Source organism: Phyllostomus hastatus, unplaced genomic scaffold (genome assembly GCF_019186645.2).
Source record: "Phyllostomus hastatus isolate PE091 unplaced genomic scaffold, TTU_PhHast_1.1 phas_contig_38, whole genome shotgun sequence".
Classification (NCBI taxonomy): domain Eukaryota; kingdom Metazoa; phylum Chordata; class Mammalia; order Chiroptera; family Phyllostomidae; genus Phyllostomus; species Phyllostomus hastatus.
In genome coordinates this window covers 23,559,642-23,582,004 of record NW_025333869.1, presented here as the reverse complement: position 1 = coordinate 23,582,004, position 22,363 = coordinate 23,559,642, and the positions used below count along the sequence as shown (strand labels likewise).

Sequence of the window (22,363 nt, the reverse complement as noted above, 5' to 3'; positions counted from 1 at the left end):
GGGATTGCCTGAAGGAGTGGGGGATGCTGGGTGGATGGGAACAAAGGAGGAAAATTTGGGACAGCTGTAACAGTGTAATCAATAAAATATAATGTAAAAAAATTAATAGATTATGGACAGCCTTACAATGAAGTGTTATGAAACTATTAAAACTGAGCAGCTCTTTTTTTACTTATATATGAATTCTCCTCTAAATCATATTAAGTGGGAAGAAAAAATAAGGTAGAAACTGCACAGGTAATTTGTAACCATATGTAGAAAAAATACACTTATTTGACTACATAGACAATACCCCTGAAAGTCTCCAAGGAAGTAGAAAAACAGTGGCTGCCTCAGCAAGGAGAGCTGGGACATAATGAAAAGGGCACTTACTTTTCCACCTAACTTGAACCCTTTTTGATTTGGGCATGTACCATATATTGAAAAGGCAGATTTTGAAACCTTTTGTAAAAAGCTTAAACAAACCCTGGGATGACTCAACATATTAGTCATTTTGCTGAAGGCGTAGTGAGACCATAATGGTGAACCAGAGCTTTTCTTTTAGCATTCTCCCTCAACAACTACCTCTAAAAGACTAGAAAATCATTCTTGGTTCTCCAAACCATCTCCACCCCGTGAGTCAACTACAAAAAAGGGTGGGACTCACTATAGGAGTCTCACAGATGGCATGAAGCCCAGGAACACAAGAGGCAGCTGTTGCAAATTTATGAAATAAATAGGAACAAATAGGAAACAGGAAGGGTGAATGTCGATGGCCAACAGCAGATACGATTTTCTACAACCTGTTCCTTGGTTGAGAAGGACCTATTAAATCAGTCGGCAGGGGCCCTTGGATAAAGAATTGGAGGCGTGGCTAACTTCTGCGTGGACCAGATGGGCAGCTACCAACGGTGAGGAATGCTAAGAGGCTTAAATTTGCAGTGGTCAAAACGAACTCTTACACCTGCCTATCCAGTCTTGAAATTCCTTCCCAGGCTGAGATAACTCATTACATTCATTATCTAACTAGGACAGATTCCCAGATCAGCGCCCTATCAGCTGGCAAACCTAGGTAGTGAAAAGGCAGTTGGGTGACTTCTTCCCACTTGTCACTTTATGGTGGACATCAGCCATTTCCCTCTATCCGAGAAGTGTTCGAATAGGGCTGCTGCTGCTGCTGCTGCTGCTCAGGGAATAGGAATCACACCTGGAATGGTATTTCCTGTAACAGTTCCAAGAATTAGAAACCCGAACCAGTGTACAACTTCAGGCTTTCGTACTGTGCCCTAGGGTTTACTAAGCTTAGTACAAATTCCCGAAGTTTCCCAAAATTTGCTGTGTCACCGGAAAGTCTCGTCACCGGCCAGACTTCTGTTTCGGAGCTGCTCATTGGTTTCCCCACTCAGCCTTCCTCCAGGTCCACGGAGCCGGGCCATCTCCTAGCCGCGGTCCCTCCACCAGCGGTCCACCTGCCCAGGGGCGGGGCGTCACTCTTCCGTCACTCCTCCGGACAGACGGACGCCACAGAGAACTGGCCAACAGGACTTCCCGCTTCCTGTCCGCCGGGCCGGCCGCCTCGCCCATCCCACCGCACAGCGCGCCCACCGGGCAGCCGGGGTCCCGAGACGCGCACGTCGAGTCGCCAGCCACCAGGGAGGCCCACAGGCCCCGGCACCGACCCCTGGCGCGGGGACACAAGCGGGGCCCTGCCGTCTCCCGGACGGCGGGCCTCAGAGAGGGCCGGGCCGAGGTGGCCGAGGGGGACAGGGGGTGGCAAGGGCAGGGGGCACCTTCCTCACCTGACACCGGCGAGCAGCGTCACAGCCCAACCCAGTCGGTGGCAAGATGGAGCCCGGGGCGGGCCCGGGGAGGGCGGGGCGCCGGGAGCCGCCGTGGGAGCCCGTTAGGATCGTCGCAGCAGCCGGGAACGCCCCTGGGGCGGGGAGGGAGGTGCCCGGCAGGGGGCGGCCCAGGACTCGGCCCGACTTTCCCTCCGTCTCCCCGCCCCCGCTGCTCCACCTGCGCGGAAGGACGCTCTTTTCAGTGGACCGACCAGTTTCCCCACTTTCTCCATCCGCGGGCCACACCCCGATCCCGTTTCGGTGCTCGGGGCGGGCGGTCGCCGCTGTTCTCTGGAGCCCGGATCCCCTTCGCGCTCGGAGGCAGACTAGGGCTGCGTCAGGCCGGGTCCTCCCTTGTATCTTCCAGAGACAAGGACCGCATCTTTTATTAGCCTTCTGTGAAGTAAATATTTACTGCAGTTCCTGTACTGTCTCAACTCGAGATATACTTAATCAAAATCACAAGGGAGTGGTAGGGTGATTCTGGGTTCCCTTTATACTAGAGCCCTGTAACCTGGCACACACGTTAGCGTTGAACATTTGGGGCAATTTCAAAGGCCCAGACCAGTGTCTGCAACTCACAAGAGAACTGGCATTGCACAGCAGAAACCAGTCAGCTTACCTTTTACAGTGGTTCTCAAAGTGTCCCCAGAACCGCAACGGCAACATCACACGGAAAGGGTAGAAATGCACATTGTCGGGTTCCACCTTAGAGCTACTGAGTCAAACTCTAGGGGTAGAGCCCAGCAATCTGTTTTAACCAGCCCTTCTAGTGGCTCTGACGCACACTAAGGTTTGAGAGTCATCAATCTATTACTCTGCATGCTTTTCTACCCAAAATCTTCCTCAATGGAGTGGGATGGTGTGGATTAAAATTTTTAATGGGGTGTGCTCTCCTTCCAGCGAGCGCGCCTGCGCCTTTCCCTTTCCGCTCTTCTTCCCCCTACCGCTGCCCGGCCCCCGAGGCGTGTTACCTCTGCCTTTCTCTGTGCTAGGCTTCAAGGGCCCTACTGCTACCTCTAACTTTCTAAATAAACTTTCTAATTTGAAAAAAAAAAAAAAAAACAGTTAATTGGGAAGAGGAAGATATATACGTGCCTAAAAGAGGAGTGAAGTGGAAGGTACTTCAGGAAGGTCACTACTGAATTTAAACCACTTTGAGTACCCGGCATTTTACCCCAGATCCTTCCTACCAGTCTGTCTGCCTGGCAAATATCTGGACTTTCTGTCCAATCTGCCCCCAGAAACCTTGGGAATTTAAGCATTCCCTAAAAAGCCTGTCTTTACTCATCCTCGCTCTAAATTATTCCCTTGGTGATCCTATCCCCAACCTTTCCTCTGCCTTAGCTATACCCTTAAGAGGATATTTTTCAAGCCTCTTATTTCTAGCCCACTTTCCTGACCTATAGGTCCAAATATCCAACAGCCTGTTCAGACACTACCACTCGATTTCCCAGTTCATCCTTTCAAGTCCCCGTTCTTTGTTGACATAGAAGGCCCTTCAGCATCAGGCACCCATTCCTCACGTTTTCTCTGCCTAGAAATCACGGCACGGACTGCCTTTCAGCGATTATTCACTTATTAACACAATTCAAAGACTGACAGACTCCTTCCTGCTTCAAACCTTTTCCTGATCATCTGCTGTTCCTTACCTTTTCTTGGGGAGATGTGATCACCCAACTAAACCTTTTATAGAAGTCTACTGTGGCACATTTAACAGTAGTCACAGCACGTGAGCATTTAACTTACCTGTTTTCAACCACATAAACTTTGCAAAAACAAAACCCCTCTGAAAATCATCATATGCCCCAGAATTCATGTGAAATAGCAGCCATCGTGCGCCTCCTACTGTGAAAATCCCATTGTGTCAGAGTCTACTTTCTGTATGGATAGAGCAGCAATTTTGTTCCCAAGGGAACACTTCACAGCATCTAAAGACATTTTTGGTTGTCACTGAGGGGCGGGGAGGTATTACTAGTATCAAATGTGTAGAGGTCAGGGATGCTACTAAACATTCTACAATACACTCAACAGCCCCCTAAACAAAGAAGTTTGCAGCCAAAAATGTGAATAATGCTAAGGTTAATAATCCTGTGTAATCTTTCTAAAGAGTAAATTCAGTTATATCATTCCCTTGATTAAACTCTTCCAATGGCTTCTCTCTGGAAACAAAAGCCAAACTCCTGGCCATGGTCCTTTAGGCCCTATGTAATGTGGAGTCTGCCTACCTCTGGGACCTCATCCCTCTTCAACTTACCTCTCAGTCACTAAATCTGGTCAAAGTAGTCTGCAGTCCAAACACACCAAGCTTGTGCCCAAACTCACCAGAGATTCTCTGGACCTCTGCATTTGTTATTGCTTCTACTTGGAATGTTCTCCACTATATGTATCATCTCAAATGATACCCGTTTCCTCAAAGCGGTATGTATTCCCTAAACATTGTAGCATTAGTAGCAGCCACTGCCATCAACACCACTACCAGTTATACACATTCATTACCCTATTTAACTTTTTTTTAATCTTCACCAGAGGATAATTTTACTTTTATTGATTTTAGAGAGAGAAGAATGGGTGGGGGTGGGGAGACAGAGAGAGGAACATCAATATGAGAGAGAAACATCAATCAGTTGCCTCCCATATGCAATCTGGGGATCGAACTCAAAACCTACATTTTTGGTGTACAAGATGACACTCCAACCAACTGAATCAACCGGCCAGGGCTATAACTTTCTTTATAGCACTTAAAACCATCTGAAATTCTGCATGTTTATAGTTTATTTCCCCCAGCTAGAATATAAGCTCCTTGAGAACATGGATATCTGTAGAGTCTAGCAATAAATGTTCAATAAATATTTGATCAACTATAACAGAGCCCCCCAAACCCAAGCCAACTATTTCATTTGGTAATCAGCTAAAAAAAAAAGAGATTTGTTTCCTAATATTAGAGGAAAAACAAATAAGACTCTTGAGAGAAGGAAATGTCAGAATCCAATGTAATGTTATCCTAAGGGATTTTCAATGCAGTTTTAATTTTTTTTTAATTTTTATTTATTGATTTATGAGACAGAGAGGAAAAGAGAGAAAGACAAACATCAACTTGTTGCTCAATTTATTGATGCATTTAGTGGTTGATTCTTAAAAAGAATTACTTATTTTTGAGAGAAGTGAGGGGAGGGAGAAAAAAAGGGGAGACAAACATCGATTGGTTGCCTCTCGCATGCTGCACCTCTGTGCAGCCCAGGCATCTGCCCTGGAGAGGAATCGAACCAGCAACCGCTCCCTTTGCAGGCTGATGCCCAACCAACTGAGCCCTGCCAGCCAGGACTGATTCTTTTTATTCCTTTAACTTTTTAAAAAAATCCTCACCAGAGGACATTTTTTTTCCATTGTTTTGAGAGAGAGAGAGGAAGGGCCCTGACCAGTGTGGCTCAGTCGGTTGGGCATTGTTCCACAAAGCAAAAGGTCACTGGTTCAGTTCTTGGTTCAGGCACATGCCTAGGTTGCGATTTGTTGGGGCATGCAGTGGAGGCAACCAATTAGTATTTCTCACATCAGTGTTTCTCTCCCTCTATTTCTCCCTCCCTTCCCTCTCTCTAAAAATAAATAAATAAAATCTTAAACAAAATAATGTAACAGAGAAACATTGTTTGTCTGCCTCTTTTAGACTCCCTGACCAGGGATCAAACCTGCAGCCCAGGCATGTACGCCAACTGGGAACTAAAACTGCAGCCTTTTCCATGCACTAACAGAATTCCAACTGAGCCACACCAGCCAGGGACATTGGTTAATTCTTGATTCTTGTATGTGTCCTGACCACAGATTGAAAGCCCAAGCTTGGCATATCAGGATGATGCTGTAACCAACTGAGCTACCTGGCCAGGGATCAATGTATTTTTGAAAATACAATTCTTATTTTCAAGAATTCTTATTTTCACCTGGCTGGTGTGGCTCAGTGGATTGAGTGTTAGCCTGTGAACCAAAGGATCACTGGTTTGATTCCCAGTCAGGGCACATGCCTGGGTCCCCAGTAGTGGGTATTCGAGGGGCAACCACACACTGATGCTTCTCTTCCTTTTTCCCTCCCTCCCTTCTCCTCTTTAAAAATAAATAAAATCTTTAAAAAAAGAGAAATATAACTCTATTATATTGCCCTTGCTTATGTCAGTCCTCTCCTGTTAAACTCTAAGTGCTCTAAGGGCAAAAGCCATCTTAGACTCCTCAGTATTTGCCATTAAGCTAGGCATTTAGAATTTATGTACTAACACCACCATTCTACTAAGATGGAAATTTTGTGTCACCTGTTACTGTGTGGTTTTTGTCTCCTGATTAAATTCTAGTAGGTATTGTATATCACGCTTCATTAATCACAATCAGTAAACAAACCCTAAAGATTTTAGTTTCATGTTCTATTTACAAAATGTCACTATTTGTATACTTTACTCATTATAGCTAGAAATCACCTCTTCCTTTCCATGCCCAACTTAGCTGACACCTGCATTATCTCGTCTGAACCAATAGCTTCCCAATTGGTTTTCCATCATTAAACTATCTCACACAGCACTGCCAGTTCATCTGTTTATGTTACTGAATAAAACTTGAAACAGTATGCCATTTGGAAACAGTATGGAAACAGTTACCATTTTTAAGATATATGATTTATATTTTCTCCCATTCTTTTTTAAAAGATTTATTTATTTATAGAGGGGAAGGGAGGGACAAAAAGAGAGACACATCGATGTGTGAAGATTTACCCTGTTTTCTTCTAAGAGTTGTATAGTTTTAGCTCTTAGGTCTTTGATTCATTTTGAGTTAATTTTTATATATTGTATGAGGCAAACGTCCAACTTCATTCTTTTGCACGTGGGTATCCAGCTGTCCCAGACAACATCAAAAAGTCTATTCTTTTCCCATTGAATTGTTTTGGCAGCCTTCTTGAAAATCAGTTGACTATAAATGTAAAGATTTACTTCTTGATTCTCAATTGTGTTTTATTGTTCTAATGTCTGTCCTATACCAGTATCACATTGTCTTGGTTACCATTCTTTGAAATAAATTTTGAAAGAGAGAGGTGTGAGTCCTCCAACTTTGCAAACATTCTTATTTAACTTTTATTGAACCTCTGAGTACTAGACATTATCCCCATTTTACAAATGAGGAAATTAAGGAACTTTAAAAAGTTTAGCTTTCCCACAGGCACAAAGCATTTGGTGGTTGCCCCAGGATTCACATTCAGATCTATATAAAGCTGACCCATTGGCTATGCTCCTTCTACAATCTGGTTCTAATCGATCTTCCGGACTTAATCTATGCTAATCCCCCAGTGCATGCAAATACATCTCCTATGCTTTTCTGCCTCCAAACTTCTGCTCCTATTGTTCCCTCCATCTAAAGCACCCTGCCCTCCATCTGTTCCATAAAATTCTAACACATAAAATTTCCACTATTGCTTAGCAAAGTGATCTCTCTTTTCACTCTATTTCCTTAGTACTACAAGATTTTCTCAGCTTTTTATTCCACATTACATTTTATAATAAAGATACCTATGTATATGTATTATTTTCCTTCCTAGGCTAAGAATAAGGGCCATATCTCATTCAACTTTGTATCTCCCCAAAGCCCTAATACAATACCTTTTATATGAGGTACTAATTAAACGTTTTGAATGAATAAATGAATTCTGACATTGCCCTGTCAGAGAGGGCAATAAGAATGTACAGGTGTGTGTTAGGGTAGGGGTAGGGCCTTGAGGCCCTGGCCAGGAAATATCCTGATCCTGAGAGTGTGATATAAGAAGGAACACAGGAGACAGGGTGTGGTAGAATGGCAGGCCCAAACAGAGCTGACGTTAATCACTCGGAGAGAAACCTCCAGTTGTGAGGTGCTGTGTGTATAGATAAGTAACACTTGCCAGTGGACAGGAAATAAGAAAAACAAGTGACTTAAGAAGCCCAAACTGAATTTATTGTGGTATCACAACCTCCCCCTTTTCTAGGCATCCAGTCAGAATCTGGCTCAGCTATTTAAACTCTACCATCTACTTTCTCTTCCAATTGCCTCTTATCCAGCTGGCAGGAGCTTCCAAGAAACATGATATAGTAGGCACTGCAGTATACAGGCTGCTTGTTGGGATTGGAGTAGACCTGTTCAGGTTTGAGAGACGCGAAAGGGTTGGCTCCATAGGCAATGACGTGTGTGTCCAGGTCCACCAGAATCTGCAACGAGGCTGCCAACTCCTGCTGGCTATGGGAAACACATAAGAAAAATTGCTCTGCTTATTATGAAAAAGAGAGAGGAAAGAAACTGCTCAGAACTTGACATTTCTGTACTCATCAAACCCAAAAATTACCTAAGGCTTAACTAGGTAAGGGGCGATCCCTCCCTTCCGAATGTCTCAGTAATTACCAGTTTACTAACATAGACCTTTGTTCAAAGGAGAACGAGAAAACCAAGTATGAGAAGGAAGAAAATCCTCACTAGAAGGCAGAAGATGAGCAAGCGGGAGAGAAATAAGCTCATCTACATAAAGAGAGTGTGAAGGAAGTATCACAAATAGGAAGTGTTAGGGAGGTATCCCAAATAGGAAGAGGTTGAAACCTGTAAACAGTAATCAATGTAGGGATCTCATAATCACGAAGTAGCAGAAGGGTGGGCAGCCAAGCCTCCATCAAGTCTGGGGAAGCATGAAAACCTATGGAATAGAGAGGGGAAAGGCTCAGGTAGACCTTAAGCAAGATACTTCTCTGATTGTGTCCACTCCGACCCTCACCTTGCTCACTGCTAATGCTCATTTACCACTATCACCCACCCCAGGTTCTGCCATGGAAAATTCTGAACTCAGGTGTAGCACATAGAGCTAATGATCAACAAGGTCATTATCACATTGTGTTTAACCTGACCAAATGAATGGGGCTCCAAATAGGATACAAGAGTCTGAATGAAAAATTCCCAGAGGATCCCACCCAGTAACCCCCTGAACAAACAACTCTTACCTGGATGGAATGCCACAGCCAAATCTGGATGGGCTGTCTGCCCAGTCTCTACCTGCTCCTCCCAGAAGTTATGGTAGAGGCCCCTATGGCCACTAAGCTGAACTGTGCCAGGTTCCAGTGGTGAAGTTGAGGTGCTTTCTGAAAAGCCAGCAGCAACGTCTACACCCACCATTATTATACGGAGGCCAAGGTGTCCAGGAAACATGTGACCAAGCTCATCATAGTCCCCAGGGTGAGTGAGAAATGTCTCTACATGGGAAGCACCGACTACATGCACTGTGCTTCCTCCCATCTTGTTAACATTTACCCCCAAGGCCCGAAGCCCAAAGCCCAGTGTCAAAGGCCGGGACAGGACATCTGTCAGGAGTCGCTTCAAAGAGCCCTGGAGGACATCTAGGTCTGGCCTTGGCCTTCCTACACTGGCCCAAAGGGTGGTCATGGCATGACTACCTAGCACAGCATCCATTGTAGCATCTAGCTGTAAATGCCGTAGAGAAAACCAGGTGTCCCAGCCCTGTACAACTTCAGCCTGCTGTGGCCAAGGTCCTGAGGGTAGGACAAAATCTCCTGCAGGAAAGAAGGGACAAGAAGTGACCTACTCCTTCCCTGGCCTCAATATTCCTTCCTTGTCCACTATCCCGACCTGTGACCAGGAATGCCCTACTACCCTGCCCACTCAGTTCCTCACTTTTCCCTTGTGGCCACATGCTTTCATTGCTCTCTTCAAGTACCACCACTGACTATCATGGCAGAACTCCCTCCACCCGCCACCACTCCACCTGTGACCAGAAGCCATTCCATGAGACGGTCCACAGCCACAAGACACAGCTCTTGACAAACCCTCCTGTGTGCTGGCCAATCTGACCTCTGGCACTCTGGTCCACAGTAATAGACATTTCTGCACCTGAGAAAATAAGCCCCAGAAATATTTGCTCCTATATTTCAAAGATTATTGGGAGAATATCTGGGAGAGAAAACTGATATTTCTGTTCCTAGGAAGAAGGTTACTGGGTAAGAGAGGTAGAGAGAGGAATGATGGCTGATGCACCAAATTTGGGGACTACATTTAGAAGGGGAGGCAGGAGAGAGCAGGAATGTAATTTTTCTCTTGGGTCAGAGTGACACCTCAGTCTCTATCTGCAACAACTCACTTTTTCATCCCTTACAGAAAAAATAACTCCAGCAGTTTGTGGCTGCCCTCTTCTCATGGTCATGTCTCAATCCCAACCTCCCCAGAACAGATTATGGTCTTACCCCTTGAGCACTCAAGAGCAGGAAGGCAGAAAGAATTGTACTGTGGTCCCCATCAAATTTCCCTAAAACACCAAAAATAAGCAAGAGCCAAACCCTTTTCTCATCTCTCTATGGCCTAGATCACACAAAATGAGGAGTAGGCCTTGAGTTATTCTGAAAACTCTCAGCCCTTTCCTCCCACAGTGAGGTCTTAGAAGAGGATCACTTCCAGACATCTCCCCTACTAGCCCGACTAGTCACCTCTTGCAGTGCCGGAGGACCTTGGATTCTGAAAGCGCACTAGGAAGTGCTCTACAGTGAGCACAGAATCGGAAAGTGTCCTCCATCTTCTGGAACATTTCTTGAGGGCATCGAAATCCAAAGCCTGATACAGGAGTGCCACCATCTATCACCAGTCTGCAGGGATAGCATGGAAGAGGTGCAGCAATAGGAAAAAGAACATCCCCCCAATTCCTCATGACCCCTCCCTTGCCACCTATATACAGGAGTGGGCAAAAGGAAGTTTACAGTTATTCAAATGAAAAAAGACATAATAGTAAATAAATAAATAACAAGAATAAACTGTGTTTTGCATACTCACAACTGTAGATCTACTTTCCCCACCTTTGTATTTCCACCTACTCCCATCATTTATGACTTAGAAAATTACGTATTTTAACATTTCTATAGTAATAAACTGGTAAAAGTCAGGATGAGAAAAATCCTTTGTTGCAAATACCCGATTATCCCCAAGTTATATTCCCTCTCCACCTTTTGAAATCACTTCTACCAGGGACAATATATTGCTTTTCCAGAGAGCTAGTCACTCACTTGTATTCTTCATAGCTTTTCATGTTCAGCTTTTGGAGAATCAGCTGGGATAGGCCAGGAACATTACTCTCCAAGGAGCAGAAGCCAAGTGCATCAATACTAGGGCCAGGTTTTGAGAGGGTAAGAGGCACAGGTGTCACAACTGTGGGGGCCCCTGATGGGGGAGGTCTCTTGTGTCTTCGCTGCCGGTGTCGTGGAGCCATGGCTTGCCCGCTGACACCTGGAGACTGTATGCAACACGACAGGGAATGGAATTTTGCAAGCTGGATACATATGATGTGTTTTCACATGTTTGACCTTTCATTTCTCATTCTAGTCTCTCAGACCCACATATCAGTAAGATTTATTTCACATCTACTGATATTTTATTACTACAGGCAGTTGTAAAAAAACAGAAGGGGAATATTACAAATGAAGTTCTATATAAAATATAAATATACAAAGTCTGGCACAAATCACACCCCCTTTTTATTACAAAATCATAAGCATGTAATTCTGCAATATGACAATATCACACTCAAGCACACCGTATGACATTTTAGGTGAGATGTTCAAATGGCTGTCTATCTTGTGTGAAACATTCACCTACTCCACCAACCACACTCAATGGTGTCACTTCTTCTGGACCCTGTATATGTAAGTAATGCATTAAAAAAAATGTCTGGCAGGGCTCATCCAAAACCAGTAATAGAGATTAACTGAGGGGGATAGGCACTAGGATGGACTGAGAGTGTTTGGGTTTTTTTTTCAGCGCATTTCAGTACATACATACTAGTAATGTATGTATCTCTCAGATACACATGACCTACGCTGTAATTTTTTGGACTGCAACCTCTGCAGGGTTAACATCTAAATGTCTTATAGAGGGATTAAATGTATAGTATAGTATAGTATAAGGCAGTGTATACATTGCTTAAGAAAAGTGAAACTAAAGCACTAGTGGGAGATGGAGAGAAGTGAGTCTCTTCAGCTGGTGAGCTATAGGAAGACTTGATCACGCAGGGAGTGGTTGGAAAAGACCAGCAATTTTCAACACAATGGTGTGTCCCAAGAATATTTAAAACATACAATACCTGACTGTTTAGTCATGGGCACTGACCATCTTTCCCTTAGATTGTCAAATAAGAAAAAAATGACAACTAACACAACAATAACTGTCTGGTATGAATGAATCAAAATTATACCTGTTTTTGTTTTTTTTTTTTGGTCAGATCAGCAAACATGTTTTCTGGTGTGCCACAGGATTATAGAAATTAGTTTATGTATACCATGAGATAAAAAAGGTTAAAAATCGCCAGAAGAAACCACAAAAGATGGTAATATTTTGAATACAAGGAGACAGAAAAAAAGGAATTCTAAACACAAAGAACTTGAGCATAGAAATATAGAGCTTGACTACTGAGTCTAAAAGCCTAAACATTAAGAGCTAAAATTATAGTCATAAAAACACTTAAGGGACCCAGCTGGTGTGGCTCAGTGGATTGAGTGCTGGCCTGCGAACCTAAGAGTTGGCTGGTTCAATTCCTGGTCAGGGCACATACCTGGGTTGCAAGCCAGGTCCCTAGGAGGGGGTATACTAGAGGCAACCACATATTGATGTCTCTCTCCCTCTCTTTCTCCCTCCCTTTTCCTCTCTCTAAAATAAATACAATCTTAAAAAAAATAAAAATAAGCCCTAGCTGGTGTAGCTCAGTGGATTGAGCACCAGCTGTGAATCAAAGGGTCACCAGTTCAATTCCCAGTCAGGACACATGTCTGGGTTGCGGGCCAGGTCCCCAGTACAAGGCGTGTGAGAGGCAACCACACACTGATGTTTTTCTTCCTCTCTTTCTCCTTCTCTTCCCCTCTCTCTAAAAATGAATAAATAAAATCTTAAAAAATAAAAAATTCAAAAATATCAAATAACCCAAGTAATAAATAGGCAAAAGCTCTGACCAGATATTTCTCAAAAGAAAATATATAAATTGCCTAAAAGCACATGAAAAGATGTTCATCATCACTAATGTCAAAAAAAGAATGTCCAGCTTGAGAAAAAGTTTTATAAGAGTTTATTTGAACCAGTCTGAGGACAACTGCTGGGAAGCAAAATCTCAACAGATTGAAAACATGCTCCAGAGATTGATAATTTTGCATCTTAATTTATACATTAGAATCAAATGAGGAGACTGAGTATTACATGAAATCCACTGGTGGTAGATTAAGGAGGAGGAAGAAAGCAAGGCAGAGAAACCTCTGGAACTGGATAAAAAGTAAGCCAGCTGGTTGGGCATTGTTCTACAAAGTAAAAGGTTGCCAGTTCACTTCCCAGTCAGGGTGAGTACCAGAGGCAACCATTCAATGTTTCTCTCTCTCTTTCTCATACCCCTTCCTTCTCTCTAAAAATAAAGAAAATCTTTTAAAAAGTGTTTAAATAAAAAGTAAAGTGAAGAGACACACTTCTTTTACATTTGTGGGCACAGGATAAATAAATATTTATAGCACAGAGAGATGGTATTCAGTGAACAAGATAACAATGAGAGGTTCTGTGGTCTCTTGCTCTGGTGCAGTGCATGTGCTTCTGAGGGGTCTGGAAAAGATGACTACTCTGACACTTCAAAGTATGTTATCTTAGATGCAAAATGACAATAGATCGGCTTACTTAGTAAAGACTGACCTTTGTCAAGGAAGCGCCAGGCCTAGGACATAACTACCCACCATGCCTTGCTTTCATGATTAGAAATTTTTATGTACAGGCCATCCCGTATGTTGAAAACTTTCAGTCCCTGAGTTTGCAGGGCCCTCTGTGCAGGCATCACCTAGGTTTGTGAGGTTTAGTATGTGGCTTCCTTTTCATCCATGCTAATCACTAAGAAAATGCAAAATACAACCAGGAGATAACTCTTCACATCCATTAAGATGGCTGTTATAAAAAACCCAGAAAAAAAAGTATTGGTGAGATGTGAAAAACTGGAGCATTTGTGCACTGACAGTAGGAATGTAAATAGTACAGACACTATGGAAAACAGTATGGTGGCTCTGCAAAATGTTAAATATATAATTACCATAAGACTCAGCAATTTCACTCTTAATATATATCCAAAATAATTGGAAACAGGTACTTAAACAAATACTCATGTACAAATGTTCGTAGTGCTTCAGGCGACCCAGATGGGACAGACTTTGGGACTCTCTGGAAAGTCTGGGTATTTGGGGGGGAGTCCTGTTGGCTACCTGGACTGGGGGACCTCAGCGTATGGATTTGGAGACTCCCTCGCAGCTGCCAAGTGATTTCCCTGGGGGATTTGCCTCTGATTCTCAACACCCCGTCACCTTCACTTTTGTTTGAATCACTGTACTTTCTGGCTCAGGACTGTAGTCCCTGGATAATTAAGGCACCTTCAGTTTACAGAGCTCTGTCTGGTATTAAGGCACCTTCTGGTTTATAAAGTTCTGTCTGGTAAAAAAAGTATCTTCTGGTTTAATTTAGGTGCCATCTGCTTGTGTGATATTACAGAGCTCTGTCTGGTAGAATGGGAGGGAAGCCTCCATTCCAGAAAACAGCCCTTTGGGGTGAATTCCTTCTGCTTTGTGTAATATTACAAAGCTCTGTCTGATAGAATGGGAGAAGCCTCTGTTCCAGGAAACAGCCCTTTGGGGCAAGTTTTCACTGATTAGTCGACCTATGCTTATAAACATATGTTAATTGCAATATTGTTTGGCTTATGTATAGTCTGGACTCAGAAGGATGCTTGCAGCTGTATGGGTATTTAAACCACTGTACTATACTACGATTAGAATTGTTTTGTCAAAGATCAAGGAAATGAGAAAATGGTCTGCAGAAAAGGGAATTTGCCTGTGGCAGATAGCAGAAGCTCAGGAGAGGCACCAGGAAGATCAGGATGGCTGCTGTGAGCACAGTCAGGGTTCCCATGGCCCCTCCAGCCATGGAGGATCCTGCACACTAGGCTGAGGGGTCCAAAGGAGGTGAGCCTGAAATGTTTTTTTCCATTCGAAACCCATCAGGTTTCCATCTGAAACCTCCACCAAATTTGGTGAAGGACAAGCCCCTATTGGGGCAGGGCAATTACACTACAAGAGAAAAACGCACTGGAAAAATGAGTACCCCAAGTGAGGGAAAAGGAGGTTAGAGTCTAAGAACTTGGATAAAACTAACAGCGTGGGGAACAAATTGTAGAACTTTTTGACTGATACCAGAGCGACATATTCTGTGGTCAGTAGACCTCTAGCTGAACTGTAACTGTAATTTCCAGAAGCCCCAAAAACCAATTTTCTTGAAGCCATTAGAATGTGCTGTGGTAGGTACAGTTTTTCTCTTCTGGGAAAGGATTTGTTGTCAGAACTACATGTTCAAATCACTTTCTATCCCGAGGAACAGCAGCTCCACCTACAGGTTCCTCCAGAGAACATCCAGCAGTTTCTTATGAAACTGTGGGAAGGAGGAAAGCAACCCTGGCCAGAGGAAATTTAGAATTAGGTGAGCTTCACTGTGTGGGCTGCTGGAAGGTTAGGGAAGGCTAAGCGAGCCTCCCCTATTAAAGTTGACCTCAGACCAGGGAAAGGGTCTCCCCATAAGAGGCAGTATCCCTTGTGAAAGGAGATCCTAGAAGGAATACACCCAATAATTCTGAAGTTTCAGGAATATGGACTCATTTGGCCCTGTTGCTCCCTATACGAGATTTAAGGGCAATAAGTGACACTGTACAGAGCAGCATACTCAGGGACAGCCTCTGGTATTCAGTATTGGGTTTAAAAGATGCTTTCCTTTGCATTCTGGTTGACCAAGACTCTCAACTGTTGTTTGCTTTTGAATGGCAGGACCTGGAATCTTGGATCAAAACTCAGTATGGCTGGACAGTCCTACTACAAGAGTTCAAGAACTCCCACATGGTTTTGGGTGACACCCTGAGCCAGAACTCTAAAAAAAAAGATCTAAAAATTGAAGGAGGAGCTTTCTTACAATATGTAGATGCATCATTTAACTATACTATAGCTACCTTAAACCATTTGGCATCTTGCGGCTATCAAGTGTCAGCACAGAAGGCCCAGATTTGCCAACAAGCAGTAAGAGTTCTTGGGTTTCTGCTTGAATCTGGCAGAAGGAGTGTTACTAGGCTTGCCAAAGAAACTAGATCGCACTGTCCAAGGGTTGCCAGCCTGCTTGAGAGCTGTGGCAGCCACCTATGACTTTTCATAGAAACTGCAAAGTTTTCCTTGGGGTAGCCTATCACCATTTATGCACCCCACCAAGTGTTGAGCCTGCCAGAGCAAAAAGCAAATTTGTGGCTCTCTGTTGGAAAAATGGGCAGGTACCAAGCAATTTAAAAATGCAATTAAGTTAAATCCTGCCTCCCTTATCCCAGACCTGACTGGGCTGCACTATTGCATGACTCTGCTGACATAATTGATGAAGCATATTCTAGGAGAATTGACTTCCAGGACCATCCTCTAGAAGAGGCAGACTGGATTCTATATGCAGATGTAAGCAGTTATATGGACAAAGGAAACAGAAAGGCTGGGTATGCAGTTGTGACTCTCAAAGGAATAGTAGAGACAAAGGCCTTACTGCCAGGAACCTCTGCTCAGAAACCTGAACTGATTGTACTGAGAGGGCACTGGAATTGTTACATGAAGAGAGAGTGAATGTGTATATCAACTTGAGGTACACTTTCCTAATTTTGCATGCAGATGTTTTGATTTGGAAGGAACGAGAACTATTAATTTCCAATAAGAGGAAATTAAGCATCCAGCAGAAATTTTAAAAGTATTAGAAGCTGTCCAGGTACCTTCACAGGTGGCAGTCATGCATTGCCATGGGCATCAGAAAGAAGATACTGAAGTGGCTGGAAGAATCAATCTGGCCAACTGAGCAGCAAAAGAGGCTGCTAAAGGAAAATTTATAATGCCTTTGATACTTGTTCTAGACTTGTCACAATTTGACTCTAAATGTTTGACTGCAGACTTATAGAAAGCTAACAAATGGGGTTTTGAACCACTTATATTAAACCATGGCTCACAGGTCCTGGAATTTCTAAAGCCATGTATTCCAGAAGAAGAATCCTAAAACAGGTTCCCATCAGAAAAAGAAGGGAAAGAGCAGTGCCTGTTTCAGGACTGGCAAATAGACTTTACCCAGAGTCGAGGGCCTGGGCATGGAAATATTTGCTAGTCTTCATTGATACCTTTTCAGGATGGGTAGAGGCCTGTCCTACTAGAACTGAGAAATCCTCAGAGGTAATGAAAGCCTTACCGAAGGAAACAATTCCTCACTTTGGGCTACTTGGCAGCAGCCAGAGCAATAATGGACCTGCTTTTGTTTCAGAAATTACATGGGAGGTTAGTAAATTTTTAAGAATCAAGTGGAGATTTCACACAGCATGGAGACCTCAGGCTGCTGGGAAGGGAAAGAAGATGAATCACACCTTGAAGAAAAATATAGCCAATCTGTGTCAAGAAACTCATCTCCATTGGGATCAAGTTTTAGCTATAGCCTTGCTTAGGATAAGAGTGGCCCTTTGAGGTGGGATTCAGATGAGTCCATATGAAATCATGTATGGGTGACCACTCCAGGCTACAATTGGAGTAGGAGATACATATGCAGATCAAGAAGTAAAGGTAAAGAACTATGTACAACATCTAAGTCAGACCTTGGCTGTCATTAATGACCTTGCTTGTATTAGAGACCTCTCCCCCACAGGTTTGCTACATTCCTTTGAGCCTGAAGATAAGGTGCTACTCAAGACTTGGAAGACAGGATCTCCAGAGAGCCAACTAGAAGAAAAGTGGACTGTACCTTGGGACATACTCCTCACGGTCAAACTGAAGGAATAAAACCTTGGATTGATCACACCAGAATAAAGAAAGCACCAGAATAATGGATCACTGGACCACATGAAGAACTGAAAGTCATCTTTTGAAAAGAACGACTTAATTCTTTTCCCATGTTATGGAGAACTTATTCCTTTCAAACAAGATTAAAATATCTGGGTATATTTGGTCTAAATCTCTCTGACTTTTGTCTTACAGAAGGAACATATGTTGAACAAACTTTTACTTCCTGTCTTGTTGGTATTTGTACTCCCCTGGGAAGCCTCTGAAATCACTAATATAATTGGGGACCTATAGTAACTCTAAAGGACAGGAAAATGTTTTCCTTAAAAATGCTAATGTAGCCCCAGCTGGAAAACGTGCAACTTTCGTCAACTGTACTAAAACTCTTTGAGATGAACTGCAATACCACCGCTAATTTATCTTACGTTGTTTTAGTTTGTAAACGAATCTTACAGAAATAAGATAATTAAAAAACTAACAAAGGAAAATGAGACAGGAACTCAAGAGTTAAAGATTTTTGCCTTAGTTGATAGGCTTAAGTGACTAATGCACATGGAAAGCTGTTATTCCAGGAACTGGAATGCAGCAAGGAGCAACTCAACCTTTGCACCCCAGGGGGTCTGGTAGCCATGGAGATGGTATCTGAACCATTGTGTTCCAGGGAGGAAACTCCCGGATGCAGATAAAGAGTTGTTGATCAATAGGTAAAGAAGTACTAAGAAAATCACTGTCAGACTACAACTCTTATACAATTAACCTTTTTCCAAAGCCCTTTCCCACCCTTTCTTCTTATAAAAAGATCAGCTTGAAAGGAGCTGCTAAGAAGCTTTTTGAGGGCACATAAACCACCGTCTTCTCAGATGGCTGGCCATCTGATTAAAACACTCATAAAGATTCAATCCCTGTTTTTACTTATCAGTTATGGTAGTGACAGGCAGCAAAAACTCCAACTTTTCCAGTTTCAGTACCGCCCTTCACAATAGTCAAAAAGTCAAAGTAACCCAAAAGTCCACCAACAGATGAATTATGTGAAAAAAGGGGGATGATTCTATGCAAAGTAACTTCACACAGTGATCTGATCACACATTCGTAACTAGGCAGGTCTTGGTGGGTAATCATGCCCCAGGCATATAACTTTTTAGTAAAAATTTCTCGCCTTAACCAAGCCCTGTCCATTGTTTCTATGCATCTAGGTTAACACACCTATGAAACAGGCCTTACCACCTCATGAAAGAACATAATCTTACTATCCTGTATTCCAATCCCCACCTTGCTTTTTATTTCCCCCATTTCCATGTAATCTTCCTTAATTGACCACTTACCTTCAGCTGCAAAACCTGTTTTTGGAGGTTTTAAGATCCTGTTCCTCAGCATGTTGTCAGTTTGGTTCAAATAAACTCTTATGAAAATCCTCTACAGGTTTGAACATTTCTTACTTTGACAATAAACAAAGTGAGATATGTATACAATGGCATATTATTCAGGGTTACGGCAAAATAAAATACTGATATACGTTACAACATGGATGAGCCTCAAAAACACGCTAAGTACAAGAAGCCAGACATAAAAGGTCACAGGTGGTTACACAACAATGTGAAGGCACTAAATGACATTTAATTGCTCAGTTTAAAAGGATTAATTTTATGTGGATTTCACCTCAATTAAAAAAGGTATCCATAGAGATTGAGAAACTAAAACATTATTAACCCCCAGATTAACTGCCTCTGGGGACAGGGAAATCCGAGAGGATAACGACACTCACAGTGGTTGGTTTGAATGAGGTAACTAACTATTAAAGTTCAAATCAGGGATCATGTTTTGTTACAAAAATGGTCTGACATTTAATCCTTCCGGACCACATTTGTTAGCAAAAAACCCTCCAGAATCATCCAGCTAATATCCATTATCTTACAACATGGTTCTTGTAAAACCCTGTCCTCAGGTTAATGAAGGAACTAATTTATATTTTCCTTTGTATTTTCTTTCTCATCCCTTCATTCCATGAGATGACGAGTCCCCTCAACCCAGAGATGAACGAATGGGTTCAGAGTCTACAGAACAGAGATAGCAAAACACATATGAAGAAGCAGCAATCCCACCAATAAAGAAGAAACTAGATCTAACAATAATTTTAGGATTTAAGGGTCATGTCCTTTTACTAAAGGTGGGTGGTACTGCTTTCACCCCTTTGGACTTCATTCCCAACAAATGACCTGACCCCTCTACACTTTTATCACTGTATTTTCTCCTCACATCTCCTTATCACTGCATTTCTAGAAGAAGCATTTATCTGCTCTATCTACCCAGGCCACTCAGGCAAGACAAACCTTGAAAGAATAAACTCATCTTTTTTTAAAATTTATCCTTTTAAAAAATTTTTTTACAGATTATAGTTATTTACTTTTAGAGAGGGGAAGGGAAAAAGAGAGAGAGGGAAACAAGGTTCAAGAGACATCAATACGTAGCCTCTCACAGGGCCCCAGCTGGGGACCTGGCCCAAAACCCAGGCATGTGCCCTGACCAGGAATCAAACCAGCGACCTTTCAGTTGGCAGGCTGGAACCCAATCTACTGAACCACACCAGCCAGGGCTAACTCATCTTTTGTTTATAGGTAGGGTGGAAAAGTACCTTTGATTTGAGACAACTCAAGAGTCTTAAATCCCAGAAGTAACGACAAATATCTTTCTGATGTACAACCAAAAGCCTTTACGCTACAAAGGAAGCTGGATTAAGATCGGAAAGGCATTTATCTGCCTTTCCAAGGAGAGGTCTTCCTCCAATGGAAGATTAACTCTTGGCTGTCTGGGAGTTGGCTGAACTGGCTGGAAGTCAGAAGTCAAGGGATCACACAGCCTGGGGAGGACTGGTGAATTCCCTGAGGTCATAGTTTCCTGTGTTTACAGCAGGTTCATGATACAAATGAATTAATTTCCTGGCAGGAAGAAAGAAGGTAGAAATAAGGAACCAGGTCTTTGCACGTGCATCTACAAACTCACCTGTGAGTTTGTGTACCCTAACCCCAGACTCCTCATAAGAAGTGTGGGGGGAGGGGCCAAGAGGGGGGAGAATGGGTACTGAGAAAAAGGTGAAAAAAGAGGGGACAGTAAGTTGTGAAGAATTATCGCAAGCTTTCAGAATTTCCCAGAGTTCAGAGTCTACCCACCTAGGAAGGGGAATCATTTTTACTTTTTTCCAGCCATCCCCAATGACTTGGGCTCTAATTTACTCCCAGTATACATGAGAGAAAACACCAAGGACTGGAGAGGAGATGAGACATGAACTGGATTGACTAGAAAAACTCTTATCCTTCATCACCAACCCCCCTAAAATATTAGTTTATTCCTAGTCCTAGGTCTCCCATCTTTCTCCCTCCTTACCACCAAAAGCCTTAAGTTTCACTTAAACCACATCATCAACTCCAGACCAGGAAGGCCCATCTAATTTTCTCTAATTCACCAGCAAATACAAAGTGTCTTTGGAGAGGTAGGGAAGAAGACAAGGGGAATCAAGCTAGTCATTGCAGATCCTCAAAAGGGGTTAAGAATAAGAGAAAAGGAGAAATGCGTTAGGGGCATTGCTATTAGGACCACATTCAGCTGCTTAAGCAGTGATTAACACTCCCTGGAGTGATAAATGTCTTACTCAACTATAAACTAAGCAAGCAAACTGGTTGATGAAAAAGTCACTTACCCTGCTAAGCCCTCGGCTTTCTTTCTTCTCTGTTTCTTCCAAGTGAAGTGAATGTTTGATTTACTCAGATCTAGGTAATGAGTGACTTGCAGCTGTCTCTTCATATCACCTTTCTTTGCTGAAATGCTGGGTCTCCGTAATTACGTGTGCCCTGCCAGCCAGACGTGCTTAATCCTCCCTAACAAAGAAAGAAGGGACTTGGCCCCCAGCCCATAGACTTCTCTTTCTGACCTTCCTTTTCTGCCAAGAAGGCTTAGGACTTTGTCAACACTCCCAAACTTGCCAAAGGCCAGACAGGCTGAATATGAAGCTTACTGCTTCCTGAACCTCTCTCACTATGACAACATTTTTTAATTTAATTTTTTATTTATTGATTTTAGAGAGATGAAGTAGGAGAGGAGAGAGATTTGTTGTTACACCTATTTATACATTCATTGGTTGATTCTCGTATGTGCCCTGACCAGGGACTGAACCCGCAACCTTAATGTATGGGCACAACACTCTAACCAACTGAGTTACCTGGCCATGGCAGAAGGCAACATTTCTGCTTAGTCTGCAGCATCGGGAAAAACCCCTTGGAATTAGTTCAGAAGTCAGTATTTGGTTGGAAAGGCCTAAGCACTAAACCAGAGGAACAGGAACCCCTTGGTATCTGCATGTCAGCATACACCCAAATGAGTTCCCCTAAGCCCAAATCTGCTCAAACACAACTCAGCAATGACCACTTGAGGCTTAAGTACAAATATATTTTCCAAGAAGAAAGACAAATGGTCATTTGATGGCACAGAGGAAATCAACTGTAGGGGAAACATCCAGAATTAATATATAAGATTCACTTTGCCTGAAAAGAGAGCAAGGCACTTTCTGAGTGAATGTCCAAATCTGGGGCACTCCCCCTATTTATTTCAAAAAGGAATGTAGTAACCCCTTACCCACTGGGTATATATGTTCCAAGATGCCTCAGTAGATGC

At 42.9% G+C, this 22,363-nt stretch overlaps 3 protein-coding genes across 10 annotated transcripts in view; all 3 read right to left on the bottom strand.

The window, feature by feature from the left end:
* Positions 1-1,914, bottom strand: part of ANXA7 (annexin A7) — a 28,515-nt gene extending 26,601 nt beyond the window's left edge. For 2 of the 6 annotated variants that reach the window (XM_045842104.1, XM_045842109.1), the window contains exons 1-2: positions 1,779-1,851; positions 1,324-1,448 (exon numbers count right to left, since the gene is read on the bottom strand). In XM_045842104.1, coding sequence (XP_045698060.1) covers positions 1,324-1,415 — 92 coding nt within the window. In that variant the 5' untranslated portion in view covers positions 1,416-1,448; positions 1,779-1,851. Of the gene's footprint in view, positions 1-1,186; positions 1,248-1,323; positions 1,449-1,778 lie in introns of those variants that run through there. The other 4 variants (XM_045842106.1, XM_045842110.1, XM_045842105.1 and 1 more) reach the window with 3 other exon arrangements.
* LOC123821162 (translation initiation factor IF-2-like) lies at positions 1,478-2,660 on the bottom strand. Its single transcript, XM_045842439.1, has 3 exons — positions 2,443-2,660; positions 1,779-1,998; positions 1,478-1,660 (listed from the first exon to the last, which is right to left on the bottom strand). Exons 1-3 carry the CDS (start codon positions 2,487-2,489, stop codon positions 1,478-1,480), a joined length of 450 nt encoding a protein of 149 aa, XP_045698395.1. The 5' UTR covers positions 2,490-2,660.
* A 5,112-nt stretch (positions 2,661-7,772) lies between these two features.
* MSS51 (MSS51 mitochondrial translational activator) lies at positions 7,773-21,601 on the bottom strand. 3 transcript variants are annotated; one of them, XM_045842095.1, is made up of 7 exons: positions 21,393-21,599; positions 10,874-11,100; positions 10,304-10,459; positions 9,589-9,713; positions 8,810-9,376; positions 8,415-8,508; positions 7,773-8,060 (listed from the first exon to the last, which is right to left on the bottom strand). In XM_045842095.1, the coding sequence occupies exons 2-7, from the start codon at positions 11,074-11,076 to the stop codon at positions 7,841-7,843; spliced, it is 1,365 nt and encodes a 454-aa protein (XP_045698051.1). In that variant the 5' UTR covers positions 11,077-11,100; positions 21,393-21,599; the 3' UTR covers positions 7,773-7,840. The 3 variants fall into 3 exon arrangements, with proteins under 3 accessions (XP_045698051.1, XP_045698052.1, XP_045698053.1); XM_045842096.1 differs by lacking the exon at positions 8,415-8,508 and having other exon boundaries at positions 21,393-21,601; XM_045842097.1 differs by lacking the exon at positions 10,304-10,459 and having other exon boundaries at positions 21,393-21,601.
* Positions 21,602-22,363: the final 762 nt, after the last annotated feature.

Excerpts from the sequence above, each read along its gene's own strand:
- LOC123821162 (XM_045842439.1), bottom strand. The coding sequence starts at position 2,489 with ATGTTGCCGTTGCGGTTCTGGGGACACTTTGAGAACCACTGTAAAAG. Across the intron at positions 1,999-2,442 it reads TTTGAGAACCACTGTAAAAG|GTGGAGCAGCGGGGGCGGGG; the intron begins GTAAGCTGACTG and ends CCTTCCGCGCAG. Across the intron at positions 1,661-1,778 it reads ACGCTGCTCGCCGGTGTCAG|GGGTCGGTGCCGGGGCCTGT; the intron begins GTGAGGAAGGTG and ends TCCCCGCGCCAG.
- MSS51 (XM_045842095.1), bottom strand. The coding sequence starts at position 11,076 with ATGGCTCCACGACACCGGCAGCGAAGACACAAGAGACCTCCCCCATCA. Across the intron at positions 10,460-10,873 it reads AAAAGCTATGAAGAATACAA|ACTGGTGATAGATGGTGGCA; the intron begins GTGAGTGACTAG and ends CTATCCCTGCAG. Across the intron at positions 8,061-8,414 it reads ACATTGATTACTGTTTACAG|CCAGCAGGAGTTGGCAGCCT; the intron begins GTTTCAACCTCT and ends TGTTTCCCATAG.